Raw genomic sequence first — 14,106 nt, forward strand, 5'->3', positions numbered from 1 at the left:
GTGGTCATGGGCTTCACCATCAGTCCCCTAGGGGTACCTGGGAGACTTTACAAACACAGCATTTCAAAGTTAGAAGATATATTAGAAATCATGTGGTTTGACCTCTTTATTTTAAAGACAAAGAAAGTGAGGCCCGAAGAAGGACAGCGATTTGCTTCAAGTGACAGAATGAGCAACTAGTAGAGCTGGGACTCAAACCTAGGTCTTCAGACTGAAGGCCCAGTGTTCATCCTACTAAATCATGCTATTTCAAGGCCCAGGTAATAAAGACTGGCTCCTCCACTACCAACAGGCTGAAGATCCCTATTGAGGTAGCTAGGTGGGACAGTGCATAGAGAGAATTAAATGAGATAATGCTTGGAAAGCGCTTAGCACTGTGCCTAGCACATAGTAGGTGGTTTTTCTCCCCCCTTTCCTTGCTTCCCTCCCTCTTTCCTTGCTTCCCTCTGTCCCTTTTCTTCTTTCCCTTCCCTCCCTTCCTTCCTTCTTTCCACATTTTGCAACATACTGAATGAATAAACCAGTTTTCTCTTGTTCTTAGATGTGTCCTTTATAAAGCTACTTACTATCCAGTGCTAGGAAGGGTGGATTCTATTGCTATGAGCTGACACTGTGGCCTCCAACTCATCACTGAATTATAGAATCCTAAGAGCTAGAAGGACCTTAGAAGTCATCTGAAACCTAACACTTCTACAGCGCTCCTGACAAGTGCTCATCACAGTGATCACAACGTGACCAATAAATGCCTGCTAAATGAATAAATGACTGAATTTGGCTTCTGCTTGAACAGAACAAAAAGGAAGAACTCCCATCATGATGCTGACTACCTTCTCTCACAATGTCTGATGCACCATCTTCATTTTCTCTGGTACTTCATGTGCAATGAATGTGCAAAAAATATTTTTTCTCTCTTCTCTATCTGCTCTAGGTAACCCTTTGTGCATGGAATGTAAATGTAAATGCCTTTGGCCTCTTCTCCACCTGTTCCAGGGATTCAGAGCCGAATGTCTTGCTGTTTGCTACCAGAGAAGCCTGAGGTATGGTGGAAATATCACTGGACTGAGGGTTGAGGAGGAGTGGATATGAGCCTTAGCTCTGCTGTGTGAACTGGGGACGTGCTATTATCATCCCTCTTTTACAGATAAGGAAACTGAGGCTGAGATGAATTAACAGACTTGCCCAGGATTACACAGCTAGTAAGTATCTGAGACAGAATCCAAACTCAAGTTCTCCTGATTCCACATCTAGGGTTCTCCCAGTTCTAATGCTCCTGGTTCCAAAAAGTCCCTTAGAGTGGAGCATCTAAAATGCAACTTGTATAGAGAAAGGCAAAAAAAGGTGAAAGGATGCAAATCCAGATCATGTGAAGATCTAGGAATGTGTAGCCCATGATGGAAAGACTCAGCAGGGACAGGAGAGTTGCTTTCAGGTATCTGAAGAACCACCTGCTCTGCTTGTTCTGAGAGGGCAGGACCTGAAGCAGTACAGGGAAGTCACAGGAAGGGAGCTCTCAGTACAATACAGGAAAACGTTGGCTATAACAATGCAATGACATGTTTGAGAAGATGCTAAATTTCCTATCATTAGACATCTTCAGGCAGTGGCTGTTGGGATGATCATGCAGGGGATTCCTATTAAGGTGGGGAGTGGGCTTGATGACCTTTGAGTTTTCTTTTAATTCTAGGATTTCATGGTCCAGAGTAAAAAGATTTGCTGTGAGCAGAGGAAAAGCTATGGCAGAGAAACCACCTATCCTGCCCTTAGAGTACTTTGCCGAATGTGTACCCCCATTTGTAAGAAGGAGCTTGTCCTCCAAAAATTTCCACTGGAATGGAAAAAAGAATGAAATAAAAGGCAAGCTTCTTAAAAATAGGTCATTTAGTCACATCCTGACATTCAATATAAGTTCAGTGAGGGGACGATTAGTGAACAGATAGATAACCCAGTTACAAACTTGTGATGCAGCTTTTCGATTTGGTTTTTACCAAGTTTGCCTTTCGGACTTAAGCACTCACAGGAACAGATTCCAGTTTCCTTTACCAAGGAATTCAAGGGGACAAAGCTTCTGGAGATGTCATGGGTCAGGAAATTTAGAGCTTGGAGGAACCTCAGAACACAAAAATGTTAGAGAGTTAGAGGGGACCTTAGAACATAGAATATTAGAACTAGAAAGGACATGAAAGATCATCTTATTGAGCCCCCTCATTTTATAGGTGGCAGTGACTTGCTCAAATGACACAGTAAGTAAAAATGGCAGAACAGGGGCTTGAACCCAGGTCTCCAGACTCCAAATTCTGTACTTCTTCTGCACTTCCAGTCCAATCTGCTCATTCATTTCTATTAAATGATATAATACTACCTATAGAAAAAGAATTTAAAGGTCCAGAAATGGATATTATAGAAGGCAAGAAGACATCCGTCATGTTTTCATACCCTATTTGATTTTAATAACCTGTTCCTCCCCCCACCCCCTGCTAATTTTCACCAAGCCAGTAGTTATAAGCTCTATTTAGTACTTGGTCATCTTGTTAATTTCCTTAAGCACAGAATTTGGATCTGCTCCATTTCATCACTCATAACATATAATAATAATGCTGTCTTCTGCATACAAAGATGATGTTGCTGACCCACCATCACCAGGGCATACTTTTGTAGATTTTTATTTTCAGTAACAGTGATTTGTCTGCACTGATCTGTTCCACTGTCTTGTCTTCCATTCCGCCCCCACCTCAGCCATATCTGGCCACGAGTATTAAATTTTTCAGGGCATGGACTAGGGCATCATTAACCTGCCAAGATGGGAGCCAAACTCATGACCTTAGTTTGCACTATGCTCTAATCAAGTCTACTAACCAGTCATTATGCTTGGCACACAGAACATTCAGAAAACGAAATTCCAGTGGACACCAAAATATTCACATGAGACTTTATTCTCTTATTAAGAAATAGGATGTTTACAATGAGGTGAATAATAAAAATCACATTTTTATAGTACTTTTAGGTTCATAAAACTCATACTCGGTAACAACCCAGGAAGGTAAGCAGGGCAAGGATTATTATGTCCATTTCAGAGAGGAGGAAACAGATGCTCCAAAAGGTTTAAATGAGCTGTCCAAGGTTATGAAATGCAGCCAGAATTGGTATGTGGGTCTTCTGACATTCTGCCCAGAATTCTTTCTGCTATACTATGCTGGCTCCTAAACGGATAAGTCATCTCAAGGAAGAATGATAGGGAAGACCCCAGATTCCTTTTGAGGGCAATCCTTGAATAAGCTATATCTGTGCAAAGTCCAACTTAAATCTCACTTCCTCCTTGAAGATTTCCCTGATCCCCTTGATGATAAGTGCTATAAAAGACACCAATTAAAAAAGAAAACTGAACTGAAAAGGGAGGTGAGCTGATCACATAGCAATAAGACAAATGCAACATTTAAAAAATAACATTTTGAGGTTTTCAAAGCCATATATATGTCTATCTAGCTAATCTATCTATCTCTATTTTTCTATCATTTAATCCATATGACAACTCTGAGGTAGTTGCCAATAAAATTACTATTTTACAGATGAGAAAATTGAAACTGATAAGGTTAAGTGACTTGCTCAGTCAAACAACTGGTAAGCGTTTGAGGCAAGATTCAAATTCAGGTTTTCTTGACTCTGTTCAACACTCTTTCCAACTAACATGGATAATTTACATTCTGCAGTGGTAATCATGTCAAGTCGAGAGGCCCATAAAGAAGGTCCCTTGAACCAATATTGAATATAGAAAAGAAGTGAAGGAGATAAAGGCATAAATATGCTGTGGTTCATGCCAATGGAAGAAGTGCTCACATCCATTGGATGACAGATGCAATAAAGGATCATGGTTATTTAATTCAATTCAATGAGCTCTAGCTACACATAGAGCAGTGACTCAGGAATACAAAGACAAAAATTAAAAATAGTCCTTCCCCTCAAGGAGCTTACATTCTACTGAGGCATAAAATACATAAACAGATTTTTTAAAAAGACAACTCGAGGGGCAGCTAGGTGGTGCAGTGGGTAAAGCACCGGTCCTGGATTCAGGAGTACCTGAGTTCAAATCCGGCCTCAGACACTTGACACTTACTAGCTGTGTGACCCTGAACAAGTCACTTAACCCCCATTGCCCCGCAAAACAAAAACAAAAAACAAAACAAAACAAAACAAAAAGACAACTTGAGTAAAGAGGGATCAAGAAAGATTTTCTGTAGGAGGTGGCACTTGAAGGAAGTTTAGGAGTGTAAAGAGAAGAAGGGAGGAAAGAAGGCATGCTGGGCAGGGGGAGAGTCTGAGTAAAGGTCCAGTGGCAAGTGTACAGTAACATCAAGGTTAGAGAACAGTAAGTAAGCCTGTTCAGCTGAAACTGAAAGTGTATGATGGTTAATAATGTAAAATACTTCTGGCAAGGTCAGGCAGAGCCATCTAGGGCTAAGTTGAGGCACTCAGTGCCTAGAGGCCCTGAAAACTTTTAACAGGGTAGTAACACGGTTGGATCTACACTTTAGGAAAATTATTTTGGCAGCTGTGTAAGGACTGATAGGAGAGATGAGAGACTTGAAGCAGTGAAACTAATTAGGAGGCTATTGTGATGGTCTGGGTGAGAGGTAGACGGCCTGAACTAGGGTGCTGGTGGTGGGACTGGTTCAAGAGAAACATGTCATGAAAGAAGAACAGCCAATACCTGGCAACTGATTCTGTATTGGTGGAAAAGGAGAGTGAGGGTGACTGAGATATTTCGAAACCTTAAGTTCAGGGAAGGTTGGAGGGGAGGTCATTTTTGTGGGGAAAGAAAGTGACTTATGGACAAGTTGAGTTTGAAATGATTATGAGGGGGCGGCTAGGTGGTATAGTGGATAAAGCCCTGGCCCTGGATTCAGGAGGACCTGAGTTCAAATCCAGCCTCAGACACTTGACACTTACTAGCTGTGTGGCCCTGGGAAAGTCACTTAATCCCAATTGCCTCACAGAAAGAAAGAAAGAAAGAAAGAAAGAAAGAAAGAAAGAAAGAAAGAAAGAAAGAAAGAAAGAAAGAAAGAAAGAAAGAAAGAAAGAAAGAAAGAAAGAAAGAAAGAAAGAAAGAAAGAAAGAAAGAAAGAAAGAAAGAAGGAAAGAAAGAAAGAAAGGAGGAAAGAAAGAAAGAAAGGATTATGAGACACTCAAGTGTTGATATCCCATAGATAACTGGTGATGTGAGACTAGAACACAAGAGAGTGATTAGGGGTTAGTTACTTGTATATGTGAAGGACACCATCTTCTTTAATTTTTAGATCTCCTGTGATTTCATTGGTACATGGAAGTACTGAGTGAGGAAATGACTTCTAATGCAAGTTGGCACCTTTGCTGTGACTTTTAGCCTCAGAGAACTGCCTAGAGCCGGTCAGCAAACCAGGGGCCCACGGGCCAATTCCCCCCAGGCCACCCCCTCAGTGACCTGTGAGATAAAAATGGTTTTTACCTTCTTAGCTTATAAAATTGGATTAAGCTTCACTGAAGCAGCCATAGTGTATGTACTGACACCTAGCCTACTGCACTCAGAAGTCTGGTGACTTAACCAGGCTCGCAGTCAGGATGTGATAGAGACAGTGCTTGAAGACAAGTTTTTTGGCTTTTAAGGCCAGCCTTCTCTTCTCTAGGCTGTGCCATATGCAGTCAACACTCAATAAATGTCTGTTCGGGGCTGAATGAGGCCCAAACTTCTCAAGGGATCCTAGACTTTCAGAAACAGATGGGACCTCAAAGTCATAGAATCTAACCCATATCTGAATCACCTCTACAACAAAGGACATGGTGGATAGAGCACTGGAGATGGAGTTAAAATGACACGGGTTTGAATTCTGCCTCACTTACTCATGGCAGGAGCGCCCCAATTGGGGTCAGAAGGGCCAGGTTCAAAACCCACTTCAGACACTTACAGCCTTATGACCCTGGGCCAGTTCACTTAACCTTGCTGAGCCCTTTGTTTCCTCACCTGAAATGGGGATAATAATAGCCCGTATTTGCTAGGGCTGTTGTGGGGGTTAAATGAGGTGCTAGATGTCAAGTATTTTACATACACATGTGTATAGCATTATATAAACTGTTAACACTCCTGACAGATAACTCCAGCTTCTGCTTCTGTTCCTTCCAGTTAGGGGAAACTCATTAACTCCTGAGGCAATGAATTCCATTGTTAGGGAGGTTTGGTTTGGTTTTTCTTAAATTAAGCCTGAGGAGTCAGCCCAGGGTTGTTATCAGCCTCCCTCTAACTTCTCTCCATTCACCCATTACTTCTGACTTAGTCCTCTGGGGCCAAAGAGAGAAACCAAATCCCTCTTTGGAGCTTTGGGTCTTTCCTTAAATTAGACCCTCCTAATTCCTCCAGCTGATCCTCATAAGACAACGGGAAGTAGCACCCTCTGTGGGACCTGCTACGGCTCATCAGTGTCCTTTCTCAGACATGGCACCCAGGACCCAAGACCCCAGAAGTTGTGTGGGACAGTTGCCTATATATCTGCTAGTGTTCTCCCTCCCAGATTACCTTGTATTGAACTACTTTGCATGTATCTGTATTCATCCTCTTTACTTTTATTCTGTACAAAGCTTTGGATATTCGTTGTCTCCCCCAATAGAACAGAAGCTCCTTGAGAGCTTCATTTCATCCTTTATATTTGTACCTCTGGTGCCTAGCACAGTGCTTGGCACATAGTAGGAACTTAATAAATGCTTTTAGATCAATTTGTCCCTTCACTTGTGTAACAAATTGTGTTCCTGTGTTTCTGACTGAAGGAGCAGCCCCCCATAACACTGTCAAAGACAATGCAAAGAAAGGAATAGGCAGCTAGTTGTTGTCTCAGCTGCTAACTCCTGTACAAAGCAGGGGACCCTGGAGAAATACTGTAAGCAGTCCTTTATTGGGGGGAAAACCACAAGGGAATTTTCTTCATTTCTGGGTTAACATTATGCGGTTCTCCCTCTCCTGCCAAAGTGACCTGAAATCTATATATGACAATCAGCTTCTTTTTTTATGATTTACTGAAAATCAAAGACAAAATGGGACTTTTTTTGTTGTTTTTGTTATGACAGGTTTAGAAATTTGTTGTACTACATTGATTCAATTTTCCTTGATTTCAGCCATCTTTCAATAAAAAAACCTGATTCTGCTAGCTGAGAATACAAGAAGAAAACCCAAAGGGAACAGAGAATATTGAAATGGTTCCACCATTTCCATCTTTGAGACAAATGTTCCTTTCAGAGGAGAAGCTGCCTCTGAGCACGTGACTGCTTAACAACCTTGTATACATAAAAAAAGAGGGGAAAAAAGAGAAGACAGCATAGAAACTAATGCTGTCTTATAGAAGCAGTGAAAACATCTACAAATCTGGGGTCTAGTTTCATTCGGTTGCTCCAACTCTTTGTTTTCAGTCATCACATAGACTGAAATGTTGGTTATTTTTTTTTCCCATCTCCAGAAAAACATTCCAACATATTACAAACCTGGCTGTCAAACATGACCTAATTTTGTTGAGAACACCCCTTAACCTAAATCCTTAAGAGGTATAGTCATTTCAGAAAACCCCCATTTTGCCAGAGAACCACAATTGTTTGTTTACAATTTCTAGGGTTTTAAGGCTTACAAAGAGTTCCTTACAACCCTGCTAGGTGGGTATTGGAAATATCATTGTTCCCATTATAGAGGAGAAAACTGAGGTGAAGAAATTTGATAGAAGTCAGACAGCTAGAAAACACAAAAGGTAGGATTTGAACACGAGTCTTCTGATTCTAAATCTAATGTGTCATTATATCATACTGGGCCTCAAAGAAATAGCATGAGTTGTTCACTTGAAGCTTTAGTGAATTTAAACAAAAGTACTGTCCTCAGAATGATACCCTGTAGTTTAAAGTGCAAATGTTGCATGTTATTATTTCCATTTTATAGTTGAGAAAACTGAGGCTTGGCAAAGTGAGTATAAATGATTGAGATGTCAAACCTAGTTCTTCTGATGACCTGTCCCATTTCTTTCCTCTCTGACACACTACCTGGTAGTGCAGAAGAAGGAAGAGTTGTTCTATCAGCACACCCTGCCCCAGTAATGCAACAGTCCACAAGTAAATAGACCCAAGGTTTTGATTTTATGGTTTAAAGCTTCTGAATCTCAGAAAAACAAGGGGCCTTCTGTTGTCCTCTTTGGGTTTATTTTAACCAGCATAGAAGTGTGGGATGGAGCAGCATTCTGTCCTTCAAGAATCAGAAGCCCTGGTTTCACATCCTGGCCCTGACATTTACTAGTGATGGTGAGTAAGCCACATGTGCCCATCGAGCTGTCTCTTCCTCATGAATCAAATGGGAACCACATACAAGGTGTCCCAAAAGTCTTGGTGCAGTTTCAAGCTTTTGGTGCTTAAACCACCAGGTATCATTTTGAGGGCAATATATTTTTTAATTCCCAAAAAGCTCCCAAAGCTTAAAAATGTGCTAAGATTTAATGGGGCATTCTGTGTATATATACTGTCTACCTTACAGCATTATCATGAGGATCAAATTAAATGAAGTAGGTAAAGTACTTTAAAACCACAAATCACTATAGATATGTGAGATCTTCATTATTGACAATGACTTTCTTTTGCTGATCAACTGCATTCTTGGAATAGTGACCCTTTTAGAGTGTCTTAAAGTCTATGAAGTGCTTTTCTTAAGACACTCTTGTGGGCAATAGTACAAGCATCATCACTTCCCTTTTACAGGAGGCTCAAGAGAAAAGCACTAGCTTGACTATGGCCCCGTGTCTAGTGATTATGAATCCTGGTCTGCCCAGTACTCATTCCACCCCACTGTGGTGGACCCTTTTAGAAGATCTGAACAGCTGGGTTTAGGGCTGGCAGTATCCAACACCCTTCTCCTCCCTAAGAGAGAACCCTCACCAAAGGTGAAAGATCCAAGGGGAAGCTCAGGAGGTTTCTAGACCCCTGATCCACTGCTGGTTGGGAGGGGGTGGGACACTTACCTCTTTTTCTATTTCTGCCAGAGATTTGATGGTGATCCCCAAGAGATCAATGGGCTGCATCTGAAACACAAAAGACAATCTACTTTCTTAAACAGCTGGGAAATGCCACTTTAACATCTGGCTTTGCATTTCAAACATAGGACAATTATCTAAGAAAAGCAGCTAGTATTGTTTTGTCTTTCCTATAGCACTGCATATTGGTGGAAGTGTCCTTGCAGATGAAGGAATTCATCCACCCCTTCATTAGCAAAGTAGTAAATGTAAAAATGATGCAGAAAGAGGCTTCTAGAGAATACAGCAGGTAAATGGGATCTATCCCCAGAAGGCACTGCTCTCAGGCCCTTATGCTCCAGAGACAGAGGCAGGGTCCATCAAATGCTCTGAAGAAGCACGATTTTGCAAAGCTCCGTCTGGGTCTCTTATTTCTTCCCTGGAAAGCAGAGCCAGAGCTATGAAGCCAGTCCCATTCCTTTCAGCTGCCATGGGGATAAATGTACCCTGAGCGCTCCGGCCAGGTGGTGGCACTGGTGTCTAAGGAATTCTGGGCAAGGAGGCCAGCGCTTCGTTGGTATTCATCGGGGAGCTGGGGGAATTCCAGCTCTTTGAAAATGCACGGTGAATAAAATAACTGCACATAAATTATCATTTTCAGAAATCAATGGTGGTGAAAAATGATAACATCACATTTTAATGGGCGTTTCTGTAATTTCATGAAGATGGAGGCCCTTCTTGTGATATGCTGGCTCCTTGACAGCAAATATACGCTTTGATGTAAGCTAGAAGCAGACCCTGGGTGGGAATGGGCAGCCTTGAGAAGGCTAAGAGGATGACAGGACTTGGAGCTGGCAGGCCCTTAGAACACAGGACATTAGAACTGGAAGGAAGTGTAAAGGTCATCAGGTCCAGCCTCCCAACTTCACAGCTGGGAACACCATAGGCTAGAGGTATTAAATGATTGGTTCTTCACACCCTAAGTTAGAAGAGTTAGGATTTAAACTATACATGGCCTGATTGGGAATCTAGCTCCTGTATGGCCCAAGGCTAACAGAGGGACCCAGGAGAAATCAGTTTCCCCCAGTTTATCAGTTGGGGAGCTCAGTGACCATAATTTCTGAAACAAAAAACTGGGATGTGGTACAGAATCGAAGGATGTCAAAGGATCTTCGAGATGATCTAGTCTAGTCCCCTCATTTTAAAGAAGAAAAAAAGTAAAGCTCAGAGAAAAGTGAGTGTCTTAGCTCACAGGGATAGCAAATCCAAACCCAGGGCCCACTTCAAATTTTATATTCTCTCCACAGTAGCAGAGTGTCTCAATCCCTTCCTTCCTTCAGGGTCCCCATTTTATAGATGAGGAATCTGAGGAGAAGAAGCAACTTCCCCAAAGTCAAACAGCAGCTAGTAAGGTTGGGTATTATTTATATGACCCCCCCACTGCCTGGCAGCAGGTGTTTCCTTTTTACTCACTTGACATTTTTTTTTCTTTTTCACACTACAGTGTTACCCAGAATCCTCTGCCCCCTGTTTTATGTTCATAGGGCTTCTTGTTCCTGGTCTGTCTGGAGCACGCCACGCTCAATGTGAAAACTCTTGTGAAAAACCCACTGGGTACGGTGGCCATCCCTATGGCTAGCATGGTGGCAGTCAAAGTGGAGCAGGCCAGAGCTGAATATCTATACACCCCAAACATTCCTAACATCACTGACTGAGAAGAATGTGACAGCTGGTACATCCAGTCCACAGAGTACTCTCATTAAACAATTCTGTGAGGTGGGTAATGTGAGTATCGCTATCCCTATTTTACAAAAGGGGAAACCGAGTCTTGGAGAAGTGAAATAACAAATCTACGTGTCAGCACCATGATCTAAGTCTGGGTCTCTCCTGACTTTTCTACTTGTTCTTTCTATTACGTTGTACATATCTTCCTTCTTTCCTTCCTTCTTTCTTTCTCTTTTTCTCTCTCTCTTTCTTTCTTTCTCTTTTTCTCTCTTTCTTTCTTTTTCTCTCTCTCTTTCTTTCTTTCTTCCTTTCTTTCTCTCTCTTCCTTCCTTCCTTCCTTTCTTTCTTTCTCTCTCTCCCTTCCTTTCCTTCCTTCCTTCCTTCCTTCCTTCCTTCCTTCCTTCCTTCCTTCCTTCCTTCCTTCCTTCCTTCCTTCCTTCCTTCCTTCCTTCCTTCCTTCCTTCCTTCCTTCCTTCCTTCCTTCCTTCCTTCTTTCTTTCTTCCTTTTTTTAACAGAATAGTGTTGCCCAGAATCCTCTGCCCCCAGTTTTATAAATGTGGGGCTTCTTGTTCCCAGTCTGTCAAGTCTTGCCAGCAACAAATTTACCCAGGGCAGCCATGGGGACATCTAGCCACAGAATTAAACACAAACCTCCCGGGGATGCTGTTACTGTTTCTCTCCAAACAGTCTGCCACATTTGCACCAGCAGCCAGAGGGGCACAGGAACAGGGAAAACATTTCCCTCTCTCCATTTCCGTTGCCTGGAATCCAGCAGAGGTCCAGCTGTTGTATCATTAGGCTCTAACTACCTCACTAAACTTTCTAGATTGGAATGGGTAAACAGGACAGAACAGCCTCCCCAAGGAAACAGGAGAGACGCCAGGGTAGCTATGGCAACAGAGCCAAGAGAAGTCAGCTAAAGTTACTCATGCTCCACATGCAACATCACAAGCATTTTTCAAGATTAAGCCACTAGCAGAAAGATGTCGGGGCTGCATATTATATTTCATTAGAATGGAAATTGCAGAGTGGGCCAAATCACAAGGTGCCTGGTTTTAAGCTGGGCCCAAGGACAACATTTAGTTGTTCTTTTGCTAATAACTAAACCAGAGGCTTCATTTTTAGTAACAACTCAAATCTTTGTGTGGTGGGGGGTGGGGGGTGGGGCAAGGATCATAATTTGGGACTTTATTGAATAAGGGGCTAAAATGTAAGCAACCTTACAGATCTACCATTCTGTGTTCTAAGGCTTATTATATTCTATCATTCTATGGTATAACATCCCATTAGCCCTAACATTCTATCTTATAATATGAAGATCTCTCTCAGCTCTATCTAATCTCCTGAGCTCTAATATTCCATATTCCAAGGTCCTTCTCTATGTTAACATCTTATGTTCTAGCAGCCTATGCTACTGTAAGGTTCCTTGTGATTTGTGTGAGGTTTCAAACAGCACACTAATGATACAAATCACCACAAAGGGAAACCATGGACCTTTCACTTATAACAGTGACTGATCAGTAGCCTCCTCAATCCAACATTATTTTTGACAGCATAATGCTGTCAAGCTTTCCAGGGCCAATGCTGCTACCACCGGTTTGAAGCAACATCAATGCCGAGAGAGGTATACAGATGAGAAGTATGGCATTCCATGCTTCCATGCTTCTTTTGTAACAAAGTGAGTTTGGAACTCAGACAACTCACTATAGCTCCCTTAGGCTTCTGCTCTGTTATCTGTAAATATGGGATTAAGGTGTGTTTTCTATGTAGCAGGAGACTCATGCTATATGGTAGTTATATGGTACTGTTCTTATGTAACAATTGGAATGATGCCACCTGCTGGAGACACTGTAGAAAAGCTCCGCCATGAAAGGAAGGTCTTTGAGGGTAAGACCATGCATCTTTTCTTTGGCGTCAGGAAGTGATGTTTGCTGGTGGGAGGAGGAAGGGGGAGCTGGGCGCTCTCTCTCTCTCTCTCTCTTTCCTTTGGACTCTGGTGGAGAGTGGAGCTAGAAATGTGCTCTCCCTTTAATAGATAGATGAATGTAGGCCTTTCTCTCTCTCTTTACCAAATTCTTATTCTCCTTAATAAATGCTTAAAAGCCTAACTCTTGCTAAAGCTTATAATTTATTGGCGACCACTCATTAGATATTTTAGACAGACTAGCTAGAATTTTAGCCCTTAACACTCATATAGACAAATCTCTTGTTTGGGAGTTAAGTGACTTGGGTTTTACAATCATAGAATGTTAGGGTAGGAAGAGAGCTCAGAAATAATTTAATCTATTCTCATTTTATAGACAAGGAGACTGGGGTTTAGAGAGAGATGACTCACAAAAGTCCATATGTGAGGTAAGAGAATGGATTCAATGATTTCTGAGTTCCCTTCTAGTTCTAACAGAACCAGTTTGCCTGACTCCAGACCCCACGTTCTTCTGCAACATCGTTCTGCATGGTTTCTTCAGCTTTCAACTCTGCCACTAACTTCCTTTGTCACCTTGAACAAGTCATGTCAATCCACTAAGCCTCAGCTTCCTTATTAATAAAATGAGGAATTTAGCTTAGGTGACTGCTCGAGTTTCTTCCTCCTCTGAAATGCTGTGATTCTGTGAAGCCTTCTGTCATTTCCACAGATTTCAACTTCCATAATGTGAAAACTAATTATACTTCTTTCTTCAATAAATTGCCATGATTAAATAAAAAAAGAACAAAAATTATTAAGCTACATTTGGAAAATGAAAAGTATTCACAGCTATGAGGTTGGATCAAAATTACCATTTGCACTTAAAATGAGAATGAGTCACCAGAGCATCCATCTTTTTTAATAAGAACCATGCACATAACTTACACTTTCTGGAACACAAGAAAACTTCTCTGAAATCATAAAAGGCACTCCGTCCATAGCTGAAAAAGGAAGAAAAAGCACATGTCAGAGTCATTCTCAGCATCATGGAAACTCAGAGCTGAAGGGAACCTCAGAGAACCCCTAATTCTACCCCTAACTCAGAAGAAAGGCTTTATAGAGCATCCCTGAGACATTATATTCATCCTCCATTTGAAGACCTTCAGGGACAGGTCTTCAGAGAAAACACATGCTACTGCTGGACAGCACCAATAGGAAGCTTTTCCTTTATGTCGACCTGACATCTGTCTCCTGTCTCTCTCTTCCTTCACTCCCACTTCTGTCCTCTGAGGCCAAGCAGAACAGATCTAACCCGTCTCACATGGCAGCTCTTCAAATCCCAGGAAAAAATGATCCTTCTTCCAATAAGTCTTCTCTTCCTTTTCAGACTCTACATCTCCAGATCTTTCAGCGGATCTTTCTAAGGCATGATTTCATGACTCCTCAACATGTTGGGGACATGGGCATAGGACATGGCTGGGTTT

General features: G+C 41.8%; 1 protein-coding gene across 6 annotated transcripts in view; it reads right to left on the minus strand.

The window, feature by feature from the left end:
- The window catches only part of MVB12B (multivesicular body subunit 12B), a 329,258-nt gene that overhangs the window by 43,713 nt on the left and 271,439 nt on the right, over positions 1 to 14,106 (minus strand). For 4 of the 6 annotated variants that reach the window (XR_006354679.1, XM_043981503.1, XM_043981504.1 and 1 more), the window contains exons 8-9: positions 13,568 to 13,623; positions 9,003 to 9,062 (exon numbers count right to left, since the gene is read on the minus strand). Coding sequence is in view for 5 of the 6 variants with exons in the window: in XM_043981503.1 (XP_043837438.1) it covers positions 9,003 to 9,062; positions 13,568 to 13,623 (116 nt within the window). In the remaining variant the exon portion in view is untranslated. Of the gene's footprint in view, positions 1 to 3,287; positions 3,348 to 6,966; positions 7,736 to 9,002; positions 9,063 to 13,567; positions 13,624 to 14,106 lie in introns of those variants that run through there. The other 2 variants (XM_043981501.1, XM_043981500.1) reach the window with 2 other exon arrangements.

This window comes from Dromiciops gliroides, chromosome 2 (assembly GCF_019393635.1).
Source record: "Dromiciops gliroides isolate mDroGli1 chromosome 2, mDroGli1.pri, whole genome shotgun sequence".
Classification (NCBI taxonomy): domain Eukaryota; kingdom Metazoa; phylum Chordata; class Mammalia; order Microbiotheria; family Microbiotheriidae; genus Dromiciops; species Dromiciops gliroides.